General features: G+C 36.4%; 1 protein-coding gene across 1 annotated transcript in view; it reads right to left on the bottom strand.

Moving 5' to 3' along the window:
• The window catches only part of ano2 (anoctamin 2, calcium activated chloride channel), a 155,589-nt gene that overhangs the window by 110,176 nt on the left and 24,751 nt on the right, over positions 1-20,662 (bottom strand). The window contains exons 4-9 of the mRNA XM_018092811.2: positions 11,098-11,196; positions 8,938-9,092; positions 8,491-8,545; positions 7,036-7,087; positions 2,174-2,229; positions 589-630 (exon numbers count right to left, since the gene is read on the bottom strand). Coding sequence (XP_017948300.2) covers positions 589-630; positions 2,174-2,229; positions 7,036-7,087; positions 8,491-8,545; positions 8,938-9,092; positions 11,098-11,196 — 459 coding nt within the window. The remainder of the gene's footprint in view (positions 1-588; positions 631-2,173; positions 2,230-7,035; positions 7,088-8,490; positions 8,546-8,937; positions 9,093-11,097; positions 11,197-20,662) is intronic.

Below are 20,662 nucleotides of genomic sequence, written 5' to 3'. Positions count from 1 at the left end.
TCGCTACATCCCTACTAGATAAGTCATTTTATTAGAGGATGAAGAATTTGCAGTTTGTGTTATTTATTAAAATGCATTTCTTTTCTAATTTTTGTCTCTGCAAAAAATTTTCACAGAAAATTGCTGCCACAGGTTCAATAGCGAAATTTCACTGCTAATCCATGCCTGGCGAAAAAAAATTCTCCAAAATTCAGCAAACATAGTAAACATCTAAAATGCCTACAGTCTATATGGATCTTCCTATATTATGTTGAATTAGATATAGTACATAGACTAATTATACAACGCTAGAGTCTATATCAACTTTCTACAGTCTATATGGATCTCCTTATATTGTGTTGAATTAGATATAGTGCATAGACTAGTTATACAACTCTAGAGTCTATATGAACTTCCTATAAAACGCTCTACAGTTATTAAAAGGTATGTAAGAATTCCACAACCTGCATATATAAATGAGATCTGGTCTCAAGTGTTTGGATTGATACAGAACTCCGAGAGCACTCCCTATAATGTATAATGTATAACTTCAGCATTTGATACATATATGTCCTTCATTAAACAGATACAGGTATCGGCAATACTTACCATTCGCTCATTTGTTTCATTTTTATTGTGGTCATAGTCACCCTAATATAAAAAAGAACATGTATTTAACGAGGCAAAAATAATAACCAAAAACAATATCACCTGACATGCATCCCATCTCCTAGTGGCTTTTAAATCTTAATAGTGTGATTTTTTTATCCAAGATTCTCTCTTTGACACCAGCAATTTCCCAAATTCCAGTAAAATATAATTTCTTCCTATACTGCATTCCTTCATTCTTTAAACACCTGGTACAATCTGCAAGAATTTTGCATGTAAAAGAGTTTGGTCTTTTTGGGTTTTTTTTTAACTAAGAATGTTAAAGAATATGTAGTAGAGTACCTGGAACTAATGAAAACAAGGGGCTTGGATTTATAGTTGTTATTCTATTTCAAATATAAGGGACAAGCGTATCAAATATCTAAATGTGGAATCCAGAAGTATTTCCAGCATTTTAATATTTTATTCTATTAATTAAAACTTCCCTGACTGTCAGGACATTTTTCTGTAAATATTATATATTTTTCCCAAGCTCTCTTATATGTAAAATACACAATATCAGAAACATATATGTGTCTGTGAAAATTAAGCTCTGTCTTGTATCAATAAGTATTGAGTAATCACAAGTAATTAAAATCTACTGATAATTGTTAGATTGTAATAATTTGGTGCTTCGTGGCACAGCAGTTATTGTATCTATTAACACCTTTGCTCAAAGAGGATTATTAAGTGTTGCATTCTAAATAGCACAAATTAATTTTTTAACCCCCAAGACAAAAGGTACAAGAAACATCCTTTTGAATAAACACACAGGGGTTATACCCCGCTTGCACTTTACTTGTTGTGCCGGCTGAAATAATTTCTACAAGAAACATATATACCATGTCTAAAATGACAAATAAGAACATAGAATAGAATGTAGAACGTTGAATATATATAGGGTTTTTTTGGTGAATCTTTATAAGATTTGAAGATTGCTTGCCTTGATTGAGGCATGCTACACAGACAGCACTAGGAAAGCAACATCTAGAGAACAAAGTATATGGTGTATTTGCTATGATCATCTATGGAGTATTCCTAAAAAGGGCAAGAAAGTTGCACATATTCTGGGACAGACTGACCATTAAGCCACTACATCCAGCCCTGCTGTTGACATATTCTTTTGCCCTTCTATGCTTAGACTATAATTATTCCTCTTTCTCTATCAGAAAAAAGAATGAGACAAAATGGAAAAGTAAAGAGTAAAGTAGAAAAACAAAAAAGGGAATAGAAGAAGACAAAATAAATGAATGGATGAAACCAAAAAGAGAGAAACAAATACAAATATGGAGGAGAGAAGAGGCAAAGATAAATATATAGATAGGACATATTAAAAAGAGAGAGGGAGAAGAAAAAGGGGAGGGGCAAATATCCTAGACAATGGGTCCATGGTAAAGGGTTTTCTGGTGGTTCCCTGGCACACTGTTGCAACAGAAGAAGTCATTGTATATAATTTACAAAGGATACAAACACTAATATAAATAATAAAGTGTACACTTTTTCATACAACATTTTTTCATACAACATAGTAAAAAAAGGAACTTACATCATGAAGAGGGTACGCTGAGTCATAGACATTATTTGCTATCAATGTGGTAATACCTTAAAAACAACATATATATATATTATTTTTAAACAGTCATTTTACTACTAATAATGCTCTCCTCCACAGTTGCCATAACTAAAACCCCAAGTGAATATTAAATGAAGTCCCCAGAAAGGCTTGTGTTTCTGTATTTTATAAAGACAGCTTTTCATACCTTCTTCCAACAAGACTCATTGATACATGGTGGCATAACACCTATGTTCCAGGCCCAATTAAACTTGGAAGGTTTGTTGCATATACAGGGAAGGTGCTGTGCAACTACATATAATAGCCAGTGGATACTAGCAGTTGAGATGACCCATGATGGATACAGAATAATTACAACAGTAAAAAGATGTGAATTGACTTTCCAATAGACTTGCATTGTGATAAATTTCCTATAGCATTGAAAAAATGTTTGTGGCTTTTTACCTTGGTTACTCCATAGGATAAAATGGGTTTTGACTTCTCAAAGCTGAGGGGAATGAAAAAAATGCGATCGAATAGGGAAAAAAACCACAACATTTTACTAGGAATGCAAACTTGCCCCTTGGTATTTTTTTGCCCAGAATAAGCTTCATAGTTAATATAACCAACGTTCTATTGAGAATGTATAAAACAGTTTAGCTAAAGAAGAGATGTAAATTGTCAAAAATGCCATTGGCAGTATTCCAATCCACTTCATGGTGAAACCAGAAAAAAAACATAAATCAGAGATTTTAGGCCCATATTTGTCAAATTACAGGAAAAAATATAACAAATTTCTACAAAAAAGACAAGTATTGTCAAAGTATTTTTAGTACAGCTATTCAGTCCAGAAATAGGACATTTTGTTTCTATTCTTATTTATTGGAGGGGGTATTTTTAATATACAGTATAAATAGAAATAGAAAAAAACTGTAGGAGTAATGTGATAAAAGATGTGCATTACTCACATTATGATACATTATACTGTGCAATATTGTAGCAATTAAAAAGTGTTTTTTTTATATTTAAATTTGGTAGTTACAATAATACTTGGATTTCCAATTTGGTAAATTTGAAGGGCTTACCTTGAACATGGTTTTTCAAATTTTTTTACCATAATCTTGTAACTACAATATAAAAAATCCCTAAATATCTGCATACGGTATTGTATTATTGTATACATTTTTTATTATTATATTAATATATTATATATTAATATATTATATATTACATAGTAACATAGTAAGTTAGTTTGGAAAAATACATTTTCAACTTTAATGCCTATATACAGTATAACCTGCCTAACTGCTACTTGATCCAGAGGAAGGCAAAGAACCCCATCTCTAATTTGCCACAGGGGGGGAAAAATTCCTTCCTGACTCCAAGATGCTAAAATACTAATTGCTATTATACATTTATTATTATTGCATACATTTGTTATTAATATACATATATTATTATACATGTATGTATATATATTATTAATATGTATTTTTTCCCACCTAGCTTTATCTTTTTCAGATCTCAGAACTGTGGATCTGTCATTTGGTTTTTCTCTACCACTTTTGTAGACAAAATAATCTGCAATTCTGAAACATGCTGCTTCAATGGGCAAGTGTCTTTATCACATGTGCTTGATATGTTGTCTCTTTCTGCTGTACACCCTGTTCAGTACTGGTTGGGCTCCACATTCATTAAGAAAAGGGGAATCAAGTGAAAAACTTATTGAACTGTTTCACTCATCTCAACACTTGTAACCATTTGGCAATGTTTTCCATTGCATCACCCTTGTTATCTCTTTCCAGTTGGTCCTACTTATGTTTTGAGTAAACTAACTACAACCAGGTTCTGGGCTTCATTCTTTTCAATACATCAGATAAGTGAATAAAACTTAAAGGAAAGTCATTTTGGCATTTTATTGCCAATAGATTTGCCACATTACTGCCACCAAGAACACAATATTTATTCTGCATTAAGCATTGCCATACCTGAGGAAACAGCCCTAAAAGCTTTCTTTGTTTGTTTAAGATAGCAGCTGTCATTTTAGCTTGGTCTTCATAGCTTCCTGCTGCAGCTTTAGCCATTATAGCTCAGATTACACATTCCTGAGGGAGGGCGTTTTTAGCATTCTTCTAGGAGGGGGAGCAGGAGAGGGGAGAGAACTGTGCAGACTCTGGCCCTGGGAATGAAGGATTTTTCTGAGAGAGAAAGTCAGAAACCCTAAGAACATGTTTACATAACATAGATAGAGGACTCAGTGCAGCATTATTGTAAGTGCTTATGGCTGTATTTACATAGATCTTTCTGATAAAGTTTAGTTTTTACCTTTCCTTCTCCTTTAAACTTAACAAGTTCAGCTTTGCCAAAAGTGTTGTAGATGCTGGTATACCTAACCATAATTATGTCTAAAATGCTCAGTGGGTGTTTTTCTTGGAAGCTGCCATCTCAGCTAATTCTGAAGTAACACATTTTACTTTTGTAAACTGGAAATAATTGCAGGGCATTAATGTTACCAGGATACAGAAAGATAAAATTGCCATGCAAATTCTCTGCCAGGCCCCATTATATTTTATAGGTACTTTCAATATCTATTTCTAAATGTAAAGCCAACTACTTTATTGCATTTGGTAAGTACAGCTCCAAATGAGCATACATGTTGCCAATGTAAACATATTTGTTAAAGAAATGAACATACTGAATTAATGAACATACCTGCACAGAGAACTGTGTCAGCAAAAATCGTGCTACTCATTCAAATGCCAGAAAAATCAATATTTAAACCATTAAACCATAAGCACAAATAACTAGAAGAGAGAGAGCTTAAAGGACATGTAAACCCCCCCCCAAAAAAAATTTAATTAGTGAACAGCCTTTTTGAAACATTTAAATTACAGCCATTTCTGTCATTTAAAGGTTAATAGTAAGACTGCAGCATTCCCTATTGCTTTTTCTCCTATAACCCACTCCCCCCCACTCACTAAGGCATTTAGTTTGGCTATAGGCTACTGAGCATTCTCAGTTCTTCTCAACTTGGGTAACTAAACATGCCCACCAGTCTAGCAGCCAATGAAGTCAATGGTGCTGGTGACCGGAGGGATATATTACAGGTATGGGACCCCTTATTCAGAAACACATTATCCAGAAAATTCAGAATTACGGAAAGGCCATCTCCCGTAGATTCTATTTTAATCAAATAATTCACATTTTTAAAAATGATTTCCTTTTTCTTTGTAATAATAAAACAGAACCTTGTACTTGTTTCCAACTAAGATATAATTAATCCTTATTGGAGGCAAAACAATCCTATTGGGTTTCATTACTGTTTAAGTATTGGTTTTAGTAGACTTTAGGTAGGCGATCCGAATTACGGAAAGACCCCTTATCCGGAAAACCCCAGGTTCCGAGCATTCTGGATAATGGGTTCCATACCTGTACATAGTTACATCATTACACAGGGTTGAAAAAAGACCATCAAGTCACATAGTAACATAGTAAGTTGGGTTGAAAAAAGACATACGTCCATCAAGTTCAACCATAATGCCTATATATAACCTGCCTAACTACTAGTTGATCCAGAGGAAGGCAAAAAACCCCATCTGAAGCCTCTCTAATTTGCCGCAGAGGGGAAAAAATTCCTTCCTGACTCCAAGATGGCAATCGGACCAGTCTCTGGATCAACTTGTCCATCAAGTTCAACCCTTCCAAATAAACCCAGCACACACAAACCTATACCGACCTATCTAAAAAAATATGCAGTACAAATTATGCAGTTTGGGTGGGAGAGATTTGCCAAAATGTTATATATGGTGGGAAATATAGGGTTTAAGTGTCCTTTAAGGACACTGTTGCTTTAGACCAGGGGGGTCAAACTCAATCACATAAATCCCCGACCAAATTTTTTATTAAGATACTATATGGCCAAAAACAGTCACAGTGCAGTCAGACGATTGGTGCTGCATGGTCAGGCACAGTCACCAGGAGCCACATAAAACAGCCAGAAGTGCTGTATTTGGTCCCTGGGCCTTATGTTTCATATATGTGCTTTAGAACCCTTCAACAGTAGCAATAAGCAATTCTGTCCCATTACACTTGCAGAAAAATTCACACTCCAAATACATTAAAGTCAATAGGCATTTTTCTCATCTACGTTTTTGTCACAGGGAATTTTCACAGCAGTTTCGCAAATGCAGAATTTTGCAACGAATCAATGCCTGGTGAAAAAAATGTGCTCATCGCTAATTAACAGTAAGGGGTATATATATATATATATATATATATGAAGAAAGCTCCTGTGTGGAGCTGAAACGTTGGATTGAATAAAAACCATGTAAGACATCTACTTTGCTAGTTTCTTTTTTATTTTTACTTTTCTAACAATAGTTTTCTAGTAAAATTTTGCATTTTCACAGTTATCACAGCTTTTCCAAACATTCTAAAAACCTTTACCAGCTTCCCCACACTGTTTTTTTTTCTCCAGAAAGTTCTTTTTGGCTTTGAGCAGTTGAAAACCATTTTATGCTATGAGGTAAAAATTCTATCACAAAAGTCGATTTTTTCATTCAATTGGAAATTTATCACATTACAAATCTATGGGAAATTCCCACAATTCAGTACTTTTTTTTTTTTAAACAAAATTTTCACTCCTATTCCTTGACCCTGACAACTCAACATTATTTTTTCCCAATGATAATAAAATGTGTCATATAATTTCCCACATTTTTGCACTGGGGTGGAGGATGCAGTGCTGTGCCATAGTTTGGTACAATTTATACAAAACAAGGAAATGCAGGTTAAGTTTAGGATACATTTTAGAAGACCTGTGACAGAGGAAAGTAGTTATTTACACTCATACATACCCATACTGTATTTGGCTTTTACACTAGAAGTCCTCTTTAATATTTCATGGACCTGGTAAAAAAAAATATATATATATATTTTAAAATAAAGCCTTCTTTATCACGGTATTGATCACAATATACATGCTGTTGCAAATGTAGTTAGAATGTTTTTTTCTGTTTCAGGAAGTATTTTAGCTGTTTAATCTTCCATTTTAATACCATATGGAGAATATAGGTTCTGAAATTGGCCTTGATTTCCACAGGCATCAGAGCAATGCTGATTTAGAAAAGGAAGACTAACAGGTTCCACTGGTGCTTCTTTCCTTCTTCTATTTTTTGTTGGGTACAACACAGTCATAGGAGCCATACTTGGCTATGAATTTCCTGTGTGGACTGAGCCCCAAAGTAAGGAAGGGTAGGTTGTAAAATGGTTTGTGGCAAGACAATGGGGCTGGCAGTTCAATGAGGTGAAGGGGCAGAGTTGGGCCAATATTTTGCGTTCATGGGAGGTTCAGAAAGGGTGAAATAGTTTTCCCTTACATTAACAACCCTTTTCGACAGGTTGGACAGCAGGGAGAGATGTTCCCACCCTCTCTAATTTTAATGGAACCCAGGTCACAGCTTGGCAGTAGGGATGCTGCCAAGGTATTGGGGGTATATCCCCTAGGCTACAAAGTATTGATCATGTCCTGTGGGTACTTTTAATGATTAGTAGTTGGTGTGGCAGGTAGTCCACCTTTGTTGGCTGGCAAGCATTGTAGATTGTATTTAATGAGAAGTTACTGTTTTATAACATAAAATTACATTTTGCTAGCAGTTTTGTAATGTTTAGAATAAAGCTGTTGCTCTTTGAATTCCAACCAGGAAGTCTGTCTTTTGCTTTGGTTATTGGAAAAATGGGTTGTCTTTGTAGAAGTTTTGCTGTTTACATAAAGCCTGCACATTAACGCTGCCCTAGTCATGTAAGTTTAGGCTAAAAGGAGAGGTCACAATTCATCTTACCTTACCTTTTAGTGTATACTAAGAGCTGTCATTGAATACATTGTTGCTGCAATTTGTAATTTAATTAATATTTGTTGTAATTTTTAAAGTGTTTATATAGAATGACAGTCTGCCCACCTTTCTTTCTTGCTGCAACCTATGCAACAGCACAAGTAAAACCCCAAAGGATTGTGGGAGTTACATGCCATCCCAGAGAACTGATTCCACTGGGAGACTTGTCCCACTGTGTCCCATTAATAAATAATCCCCCATTTTATGATTCTTATGATTAAGCAATGGAAAGGCCACCACTGGAAGCTGTAGAGTTTGACCCCTGGCAAATTTCTAAACATGAAATTATGCAATAATGAAATGATCTAAATAATGAAAGTATCTAAACATGATCAGTACACATTGTTCCTAGTATTTAGGAGTGGATAAGTCCGCAAGTCATCTTAAATACAAGCTCCATTAAGAATAGTGCATACTTACTATTCGACTCCTTGTTGCATTATCAAAAAAGGTGTCCTTGTCTTTAATGTCATACCTAGAAAATAGATAAGCCATTAATAAAGCTGGCCACAGTTTTTCAGAGGGTTTTCAGCAATTTTCAGAGGGTTTTCAGCAATTTTCTGGTGAAACAACACCTCTGTGAAAGATCTATTGTTCTGTAAAAAGCAATTTAACAGTGTTACTCAACAATGGATGGTCCAAATTTTGACCCTACATACTGGTAGGATTATACCTATCAAGCACACAGTGAGACACCTCTGCTGGAGCTACTTAGAAGTTAAACAAAAACTGGTGCTCGCTTCAGTTCCTTATATATCTCATTCCATTTTGCAGACTTTTTGAATTACTTTAATTCAAACCACCCTGGTCTTTTCCCTTCAGCTGGATAATACCACCGTGCATTAAATAAAAACAATCCATACTCACAAATGCATTTTGTCTCGGGAAAAGGGATATGATAAGTGTTTCATCTTTGCATTTTCACTAAATTGTGGCACTTTGGGCTGTAAAATCTTTGTACATTTGTTCCATAAAGAGTATAACTTTTTGAGGATGCCGGTGTCTTGTTTTACTTCGTACATCTGAAAGACAGCAAACAAAGGAAAGAAAAACAATACAATGAAAGACTGGCTATATACAAAGCAATTGGTAATTTTATGAAGTTTGATGAAAGCCTAGATTTCACCTTCAACAATGTCCATGTTCAAATGTTAAATATTACATTTTGGGTCTTCACCAATTTTGGGTACTCACAGCTCTCTGTGCCTTAAGTGCTTAATCTAGAGGTAGCCAGAGTTATACTAAAGTGATATCTCAAAGTCTCTCAGTCGACTAAACTATTTTGAAAACTAAAATTATAGTAAAATAGCTGGTCCATTGACCACTCCATAGAGTAGCCATCACTCAAGACCAGAAGAATAGGGATGAGCAGAATCACCTAAAGGCACAAGTTTTGGGGTGCTACTGTACATTGTATCATGGGTACCTGCTCAGTGACATCTGCCTCCCTTAGGGGTCATGCATTCATACCCCATGACTGCATTGGTGAGCATATATATCAACCCCTATTAGGTACTCAACCCCTAAGTACCCAATCTGTCCAGTTTCGCTTTGCTGAAAATTTTGTGAAACTGTTGAAGATTTTGCAAAATGCAGCTACGGCACAACTTTTTTGAGGCAACCACAACTTTTTTGCTCTCTGCAAATTTTTGTTGTGCCAGCATTCCTGTTATGAATACAACAGAGGTGGAACTTTGTATATTGTTTGAGTTCACTTCATTCAGAAGGATTCCCAGCAGTGGGAATTTATTTCCTATATAAAAAGAAAATATACCCCACTTTTGACATGAGCTCTTTCAATTGGATATATATACAAAAGGTGCATAAACAATATTACAATTGCAGCTCTTATTGGTCACCCCATAGGAAATTTTTTCATGCTTGCTCCCCAACAATTTTTACATTTAACTGTAAAAAAAAGGTTGGGGACCACTGCCTTAAGCTTATAAGCTTAATGCAACCCCACCCTCATTTTGTTTCATTGTGAAGCAACTTTAAGTCCCTCTGCTTTCTATAGTGGGTGGTGCACTGATTCTCTGAATCCCAGTCCCAGAATCCATTAATTTTACAATAAAACAAGGCATTGTGTGTCTAAGGGATGTTGGGAAATGGCTTGCACAGATTATCATGGTTTTCTTTCAACAGCAAATAACAACATCTGTCTTTTTATCTTTGTTGCCTTTTTTTACCCTTCATCACCTTTGCCTCCTGCATATTGATGATAAAAGAACACAGTCAGCTCATATTAACAATACTTGGGGGTTTCTAAGAAAAACTAAGATGGAGGGAACATGCTGCTGACGAGTTAATCTTTCCACTAAATTATTAAGCATATGGATTATATCAGATGAGATCTCCCCTGATCCCCTCCAGTGAAAGCCGAGGTTCAGTTGGATATTATTATGGATTCTGTGCATCCTTAATGAAATAGCCTGAGTCACTTTTCAGCTGTGGTCCCTAAACTAATTGGTGTATTTTTTAAGACTAGAGACAAACATCACAGGAGATGTTGACCATAGCGACCAATCAACAATTAGAATTAAATGGTCACCTACAAGTTAGAAAACAAAAGTAAAGATCTGACCGGTTGATATGGCAACATCACCGGAGATGTTTGTCTTCAATGTTCTATATATACACCCCTAAGGTGGGTATCACCTAAGGTATACTAGCCCCACTACATCTTGGGGGAGCACAGGACTGCTTTGCTCACTAGCCCTGACTATCTTATACCCCTGGGTTGTAAATCTGTCTTGGCCTTATTCACACGTTCTTCCCTACTGCCCCTTACTGATTGGTCGTAGGGTCTGATCTCTTCTTCTCAGAAACTGAAGACTACATCTAACTAAGACCCACTGACAGATCCATATCTTGCATAAGATATAGTAGTAGAGGAAAGCTAACGCTATGGACTCCCTGGAGGAACACCCTGCTTTCACACTGGCTCTCCAAAGTAGATTAAGGTCACCAGCCAAAGGCTGGTTTTTTGAGGTCACCCCTTGAATCAATAAAAATAAACTACAGTACCTTTTTGGTGGGCACCTTTATTTTAAGAAATTCTGCCTCCCGACTTAGTACAGGCCAAGGTGCATGAATTCGGACAAAATTCAATCCTTGGCTTTTTGTCTGGAAAAAAAGGAATATTGTTTAATAATGTGTTTAAACCTCAGCAAGCACCATGCTATAAAATACAGGTAACAGGTAACTCATCTCCCTGTGAATGCTTGATGAGAAAATATAACTCATATAATCCCAGCTGATCTGTGTCTGTCTGGTTCCATGTTCTTTGGTCCTGCATTTGGAGTTGGAAGCATTAAGCACAGTTTCCCAGCACTGAACATGTTCGTCCTTCCTCCCCATGTTTGGTTCCAGTGTAATATGATGATGCCAAAATGGCACATGTCGTGTGTAAGGTAAAAACAAGATGGCTGATATAGTGCTGGTAATTAGCATTCTCATTGGTGAATTCTCTTGCATCTGTAGTTAAGTTTTGGCTAGTAGACTCATTGGGGAATTGTTTTCCATGTGTAATTAAGTTTTAATCTATTCCTGTATGGAACTAGGGGCACAGTGGGGCAGTTTTATGGTTGGGTTTAGTTCCCTTTTAAGGCCTTAAGCATGACGCATAGGGAACTAAAAATTATATATAAGATAATGGCAAGCTGACTGACATAGAGCTGGTAGGTAACATTCTTTCTGGCACCTGTAAGTAAATCTGGCCTGGAAACTTTGTAGACTGGCTCATTATCTAGTAGCTATGGATTATTCCATTGTTTGTTCAGCCTATCTGTTCTACTAATGTATTTTATAGCATAACACATATAAGGGCTGATTCACAAAGATTGCAACGATTTGCATCCAGGTATTTTTGGATGCTTTGTCGTCTGCAGATGAGGAGATCTTTCTGCGCCAACAAAGTGCCCCATGTGTCTTTATTCTCATTAGCCCCAAGTCAAACTGCTATATGTTAGTGTATATTTTTAAAGTTTTAAATAAAGACTCCAACAGCACAAAGATGGAACAGTATAAAGAAGAACAGTGCTGATAGCAGCGATGCCGTGCAACATTATCCCAACTAATAACATGACCGTCTAAGGGTTTAACCTTCTGCGCGGTCTCGTATCCATCACAATGACCAGGCAGCAACTTCATAACCTCACCAGAAACCACTGATGTTAAGCTACATAACCAGATCTGATGAGTCAGAGTACTGCATACAGACTGTTCTAGAAACACCACGTGATCACTCAGAAGGAAAGAAGCACCACGTGATCACTCAGAAGGAAAGTCCTATTATCTTGGCAGATTGGCAGCTTTCAAATGAGGGTCACTGACCCCAGCAGCCAAGAAAAAACCCATTGATTTTTATTTGATATCCTTCTAGTCATTCCCCTCCTATTTATATTCCAGTCTCTCATTCAAAAAATTACCATGTTGCTGGATTAAATAAGACCATAGCAACAAGATGCCTACGATATAGAAAAATACAATGTTGTTGCTTTAGAAAGGTTATAAAGTCTTTACAGGCAAATTAAGAATAGTTCAAAAATATCAACTACAGTTTGGTAATGCAAAGTAAAAGCCACAAGGGAGCACTGAAATTACCAGATGATTCAAGCAGTAGGTAATTCAAGGATTAGTACCAGAGCAGGCCAAGTAGTATTTGCACCTAATGAAATAGTACTTGGCCTGGTGCCCATCCAGCCTACCCACTCACACACATCCACTTGCTGAGCACCGTCATACGCTTTTCCCAATCCTACCCCCACCTTATCGACTGGCACTCACTCCCTCCCTACTAGTAATTAACTTAAAAACTCAGAACTGTGACCCCCAAGCAATGCACCCAAGGCACATTCATATTTTGCCTACCCCTAGTTCCAGCCCTGGTTATGACTCTGTCTGTCTCTTACAGTGGCTACTTCAGGCAGGCTTTTGTTACCCAGAATGCATCTGCATCACAAGCTGTCCTGGCCCGCAGTAGGTCATATGGCCTATTATACAACTGGCTGTGGCTTTGGCCAAGTTAGGTTTTTTTACACTGGAGAAAAGGCGCTTAAAGTGATATGATAACTATGTATAAGGGGATCATATAATAACCTCTCTAATGCTTTATTTACCATTAGGTCCCCCTAACTAACATGAGGGCACCCATTCCATTTAAATATTGGGAAAGGATTTTTTTACTGTGAAATTGTGGAATTCCCTCCCCAAATCAGTCCTACTGTTTGATACATTATATAGCTTGAAGAAGGGGTTGGATGACTTTTCAGCAAGCGAGGGAATACAGGGTTATGGGAGATAGCTCTGTGGCAAATTAGAGAGGCTTCAGATGGGGTTTTTTTGCCTTCCTCTGGATCAACTAGAAGTTAGGCAGGTTATATATAGGTGTTAAGGTTGAATTTGATGGGCATGTGTCTTTTTTCAACTTAACTTACTATGTTACATTTGGTGGTACAAAGACTCCTAGTTGTGCTGGGTAAACCTTTCTGTGCACTACTCCTAAAAAAAACACTAGCAAATTCAATACATTTTTGCAGTGTTATCACATACAGATACAGTACATGCAATTTTTTAAATTGTATTTGGTAAAAATGTATTCAATAAGCTGCTGTTCATGTTCTGAATTACAATAATAGAGTAGTCACAGCATGAAGAGTAATTAGAGAAGGGAACTAATACTCTCCTTTCTTGTAATGGTGATAGCTATCATTTACTTGGCCCATACACACGCACAAACATACATGGTTTCATGGCTTTTATTCCACTCTTATAGCTGCATTATGCACAATCAAGGTTATGCCTAATCCTGAGAACGGAATAAAAACACAGTCTCAAAAGAACGTGCTGTGTGTCCTGTATTACAGTGAAACTGATATTCCACTATTCTCAAAAAACGAAATTCCAGAATTTAAAAAAGCCTTTTGAAGGAAGAAAAAAAAGCTTGTGAGAAAAAAACCAATACTTTATAACTAAAGGGCATGTAAACTCTTAATTTAAATTGATAAATAACTTAAAATGCTCTTTTAGGCATGTTTGCAATTTACATTCATTATTTATTTCGATATCAGCAACTTTTAAACTGCGTCTTTTCTGGGGAAATTCAATGGAAGCCGTCTTTAGCCAGTCAGGTAAAATGACCAGCAGGTGGTGCTGTTAGTTCAAATTTATGCTATAACTGTTAATATCTTGAAAACTAGTAAAGTGTAAATTGCAAATGAGTTTTGAATTGACAGTTTACGTTTTCCTTTAAAAAAAAAGCAGAAAGTGTATGCATTGTAGATAGACTGGATTATTGTAAGTACAGACCATTCCTACTCTGTTTATCTTAAAAGGTAGCTGCCATGTTACATGCCTTTGGTGAGGCATTTTTCAAAGCAAATCTTACAATAATGTCTTTTTAAAAGGTAACCGCTGTTATCCACCCACACTTTACTGAATTACTAAATGTTGAGTAAATGGGGGTTGTATTGTTAGAGCAATAGTGTTCAATAAAGCTTTTTTTCTAGCTTTTCAAAGCCATTAAATGTTAGGATTACAGTTCAGGATCTCAGTTGCTGGTAACAGTGAGCAACTTGCACTTTATACAGGTATGGGATCCCTTATCCGGAAACCTGTTATCCAGAAAGCTCCAAATTGCAGAAGGCCCATCATAATTCATAATTTTAAAACTAATTTCCATTTTCTCTGTAGTAATAAACCAGTACCTTGTAACTGATCCCAACTAAGACATAAATAATCCTTATTGGATGCAAAACAAGCCTATTGGGCTTGTTTCATTGATTTTTTAGCAGACTTAAGGTATGGAGATCCAAATTACGGAAAGACCCTTAGTCCTGAGCATTCTGGATATCGGGTCCTATACCTGTACAATAAGGAATTCCCCATGTTATGTCTGCAGGGAAGGCACCAGTTACACAGAGCTGCAGCGTAATAGGAATAGGGAGAAAGTATAACCACACTTCAGGTTAAAACAGCAACAGGTAATAGCTTAATTGTTTGGTAAAGCAGATGCCTGGCATGGGTCATAACCAGTGAAAGAGATTAAATACAAGGTCAGGGGAAGCTGAGTCATACACAGGAGTTCACAGAAGCCACAAGGGGATATTCAGATTCTTAGTCAAAGAGGCAGGTCAGGGTCATACACAGAAAACTTGATCATACACACCAACTGCTACACAGAATTCTCACTAGAGCAACAAGAAAACCTGCTTGCTCAGGCAACCAGACTGAGGGGGGCAGGGTCAATAAAAGGCTTCTGCCTTTCTGTGATTGGCAGGTTGGATTACAAGAGTTAACTTCTATCAGTGCTGGAAGAAACCCTAACATTCAATTCCAAAGTGAATCCTATTACTGACCTATGTAAATCTGGCCCTAAGCTTTTTGTTCCTGCATTTGAAGTGACATTGTTACAAAAATACATCATTAATTTGGGATGAAATCCTTTTAAATACTACCAATGTTTATGCACAATATATGCACTTACATATATAGACCTATTGGTACACTCACATAAATAAATAAATAAATATATATACATATCTATACTAAACTAACTGAAGACCTTGAGATCACTATAGTCTTGTATATTATACAGATATGGCATCCATTATCCATAAACCCATTATCCAGAAATCCGAATTATGGAAAACTTGTCTCCCATAGACTCCATTTTAATCAAATAATTTAGATTTGTAAAATGGATTTCCTTTTTCTCTGTAATAATAAAACAGTACCTTTTTACTTGATCCCAACTAAGATATAATTGATCCTTATTGGAGACAAAACAATCCTATTGGGGTTAATAAATGTTTTTTAGATTTTTTAGTAGACTTAAGGTATGGAGATCCAGATTACAGAAATACCCCTTATCCGGAATACCCTTGGTCTCGAGCATTTTGGATAACAGGTCCTATACCTGTACTTTTTCAAGGAGTCATCCAAGCCACTGTTACAGGCATAAATAGACTCTTTAATTACTACATCACTCGACAGCATATTGCACAAACTCACTATCCTCACTGTGAAGAGCCACCATCTGTGCTTCAAATGAAGGTTCTGTTCTTCTAGTCTAAAGGGATAGCTCCTAATCTTCTTGTACTTGTAAAGAGTAATTATGTCCCCTTGCAAGCACCTTTTACCCAGAGGAAACAACCACAACCTCAACAGTCTAACCTCATTGATTAAATATTCCATCCCCTTTACCAGTTAAGTTGCAGTCTCTGCACTCTCTCCAGCTTATTAATATCCTTCTTAAGAACTGGAGCCCAAAACTGCACTGCATACTTAAGCGAAGCCTTTTTCCCCTTGGGTCAATGCCTTTTTATGCAAGACAGCAATTTATTTAATTTAGTAGCCATTAAGCGACTCTGCCTACAGTTACACAGCTTTGTATCCACAAAGATCCCCAGATCCTTCTCAATTCAGGATGCCATTACCACACTACCATTTAGTTTATAACTCAAATTTATGTTAATTCTACCAAATAACCTTGCATTTATCAACACTGAACCTCATTTGCCAGTTTGCTGCCCAATTTTCCAATTTTTCAAATCGCTCTGCAAACTGGAAGCACCCTGCATGGAACTTATAGGGGCTGATTTACTAACCCACGAATCCGACCCGAATTGGAAAAGTTCCGACTTGAAAACGAACATTTTGCGACTTTTTCGTATGTTTTGCGATTTTTTCGGATTCTGTACGAATTTTTCGTTACCAATACGATTTTTGCGCATTTTTCGTAGCGTTAAAACTTACGCGAAAAATGCGCAACTTTTCGCGTAAGTTTTAACGCTACGCAAAATGCGCAACTTTTTACGCAACTTTCGTAATGGATAGGAAAACTCGCGTTTTTACGCAAAAATCGTATTGGATCCGAAAAATTCGTAAAGAATCCGAAAAAATCGCAAAACGTACGAAAAAATCGCAAAGTACCGATCATTACGAAAAAAACGCAATCGGACTCCATTCGACCCGTTCGTGGGTAAGTAAATCAGCCCCATAGTCTTGCACAATTTAGTATCATCAGCTTAAACAGACAGTTGAAAGCATCAAACACGAGTTCCCCAACCCTGAACAAGTACAAGTACTCTATGTTCTTCCTCCTCATTGTACAAGATACTCCCTGCAAATATCATGTGGTTATTATGAAAGAGCTACTTTTAAGGCAACAATTTGCTTGTAAACTATAAAAGGAAAATCAATTATTTTAAAAACAAGACGTTTCACACCCAAATTTTATTACACCTACATTTGATCCAACTCTTGAATTAATTACAATACTAGCAATGACACCCGAGCATGGCACAATCTATATTACAGTCAACAGGATATGCTATGCATGATTACCATAGTACATCTATGGTCTGGTTTACCATGGTTCATGCATACATAAGCCAATAAGGTGAGCTTACTTCCATCCCAAAATAAAAAGCCCTAAAATAAGTATTGGTTTCCAAAATATATATTTATATATATATATTCCAGTGATAATGACAATGATAGTCCCCTACTGTTCATCAGCTTCGGCGCTAGCCAACAGATTATAGTTTGGTTTCTTTGCCTTTGCAGCAACCTTTGGCACTAACATAGGATTCAACCTCTCTGAGTCAAAAGTGCTCACATATCTCTGAAGAAAGTGCCTCGCAAAGCACCATGGTCAGCCAGAAAATGGATAAAACTCGAACTTTATTTACATTCTTAAAAACCCAGAATGCCTGACGCATTTTGTGCGTACCCGCACTTAATCATAGGCATATGATCAATGATCAATGTCATATTGCTCACAAGAAATCCCCCATTACACCACCCAGCATATAGGAAGACAGGGTTTCAGAAGGAGCGGGGGTATTTAATTTGACTTTGAAACTATTGGAATGTATGGGGCTTAGGTGCTCTGTTGTAGACCACCCAAACAATGGGGGGAAAATTAAGTGGACGAGCACTCCAAAATTTCAAGCAGAGGAAACATAGCTCATAAATGTACATATGTTATTGTTATATTTGTACAGTCCTGCACTAGTATGTCTCTTTGGAGGTCCCTCTGTTCCTCATCCAGTGTTAAGGTGCCCATACACTATAAGATCCGCTCGCTTGGCGATGTCGCCAAGCGAGCGGATCTTCACCCGAGTTTATTTTTTTTAACTGTTAGCAACTGCCTTGTGTTCTCAGAAGCAGAAAACACTGTACTTTTTATGGATCGGGACTTTTCTGATTCATTTAATGGTGCAATGAAAATTCCTCTAATGACATGGTGCAGGCTAGACTGTATTGTTGTCAACAGCTGCAAATTTAGTCCTTATGTTTCACAAAAGTCCCCCAAAACACAAAAAATCCTGTAATTTTTATTCTTGCAGCAAAGTCTTTTTTCTTCCTCTGTGAAGATCAAAATCATTAACACCCCAGAGCATATGTTATTGCTTAAAATGTAATTTCTGAAAATTATAGACCTATATTTAAGTGAAAAGCCACCTGTTTTAATCCCGTTAACTACTGTACCCAGTGTGAGGCTATGGTATGGGTTATTTCCTTAGCTGCGTGTTAGCAAGGCAAATATAAAAGATCCAACAAAGACTGTGCACACAGTCAGGCACCTTTGTATATATTATGCAATGCTTTTTTACTTTAAATACATAAAGTTTTACATATAATTTGATACTAAAATATATATGTGGAATAATGGAAGAATGTGTAAAATTATAAAATATAAGAATAGTATAAGTCATAGAGGTGTTCAATGATCACATCTAAGTACAAGGCCAGGGTCTGATTGCTTGTATACAGCTTATGGATCTCTGAGGTAATTTCTGATTTCCTCATATTTTATAATACACAAGCTTCAGTGAGTTGCGTTACGCAAATTACATCATATGAGCAAGGCACAATCTATATTACAGGCAAATAATTCTAATTTTTAAAAATGGTTTCCATTTTCTTTGTAATAATAAAACATTACCTTGTACTTAATGCCAATAAGATTTAATAAATCCTTATTACTTACTATCCTGTTTGGTTTAATTAATGTTTAAATGATTTTTGAGAAGACTTAAGGTATGGAGATACAAATTATGGAAATAACCCTTATCCAGAAAACCTCAGGTCCAGAGCACTCTGGATAATAGATCCAACGCCTGTATCCCAAATACAGGATTCTCTAAAATACTTTTTGACCTGTTATTAACCAAAAAAACCTCATCTGCAAAGGCTGCCGCCTCCTTTAGTCCAGACAATGACACAACATTAAAAGGATGTGAAGGTCCCTCCATTAACTGATCACTGACATCATGTACATCATCGACTGACCAGAATACCACTATGTGGCAGCACTGCAAAATATGTTGGCGCTTAATAAATAAATGTTAATAATAATGTGGCATTTGTATACTTCCAGCTCTCTACACCTCTGTCTTCTGTGGACCCCTGCAAGGTACCAATGTTTAGTATATTTTTAGGTTTTACAAAAATAATTTTGTTGCCACGTTAATATTGGTTTTACAAAATGAATTCTGTAAAATGAGCCTCAAACCGCACCCCATAGATTTTGTACCACTGAGGTCTGGTTGCTGATGTCTTATTATAGCCTTTCATTGGCCACCATAACTTATATTTCCCACAATTATGCCAACATTGATATATCAGATAATAATAATAATAATTTATTAAAGCATGGTACCCCATTAAAACAGCTTAAAGATTAACAGGCAGTAGAAATGCTTTGTGTCTCGCTTACGGAACATCCACATTTGAGCTTTCGTTATTATGTAAAACTGTTTGTTGGCTAGCTCTAACTTGCTATGGCAAAGGTCAACAGTAGTGTAAATAATTAATTGTGATGTTAGCAAACGCATGCAGACTGACACATTACAGTAAACAGAGACTTCACCTTGGTATCTTAGCCTGCAGAATGTGCCAGAAATGTTTTTTCCATTCAAAAAAATAAAATTTACTATGACTACGACTTATAATATGACTTATTTATAGTGAAAGAAATCAAGATGTTTAAAAATCAATGTGCTGTATATGTAATAAGAACTTGCTGTGTCTATTTGTGTTGTTTTTTATAACCTGCCAAACAAGGAATCACCGAAAATGTCTTTAAAAGACTTTTGAGCAAAGGACCTAGTTATGTTGCCGCTTAAATAAAAGTTCTGTGTTGGTATAAATTTTGTCAGGTGTGTCAAATGGAATTAGAGTACTGGTATCCAAGCCGCAGGGCAGGCTTATTGAGGCTGGTAGGTCAGAGGCTAAAGTCCAAGTAGGGTGAGATTTAGGGAAGAGATATATTTGCTCTTGTTGAAACTCCTGGAAGCTCTAGCTCATATGTTCCATATAATCTGAATGGCTGATACAGTTGTCTGGAACTATATTATGAGCCAGGGAAGGCCCACACCAAAGGTTCAGACCCAAAGTCCAACAACCATTGATTTAGAATTTTGGAAAAAATATACATGAGCCGTATCATCATGATTGATTAAATACCTTTTCATACTCAGACCCACTCCTACATAGTCACCTAACTTTCCCCTCAGTGGGCTGTCCAACCACACCTATGGTTTTTTTTAAATTCCATCCTGAATTAGTTAATTATCATGCT

Source organism: Xenopus tropicalis, chromosome 3, assembly GCF_000004195.4.
Source record: "Xenopus tropicalis strain Nigerian chromosome 3, UCB_Xtro_10.0, whole genome shotgun sequence".
Taxonomy (NCBI): domain Eukaryota; kingdom Metazoa; phylum Chordata; class Amphibia; order Anura; family Pipidae; genus Xenopus; species Xenopus tropicalis.
This window is presented reverse-complemented; position numbering and strand designations above follow the sequence as displayed.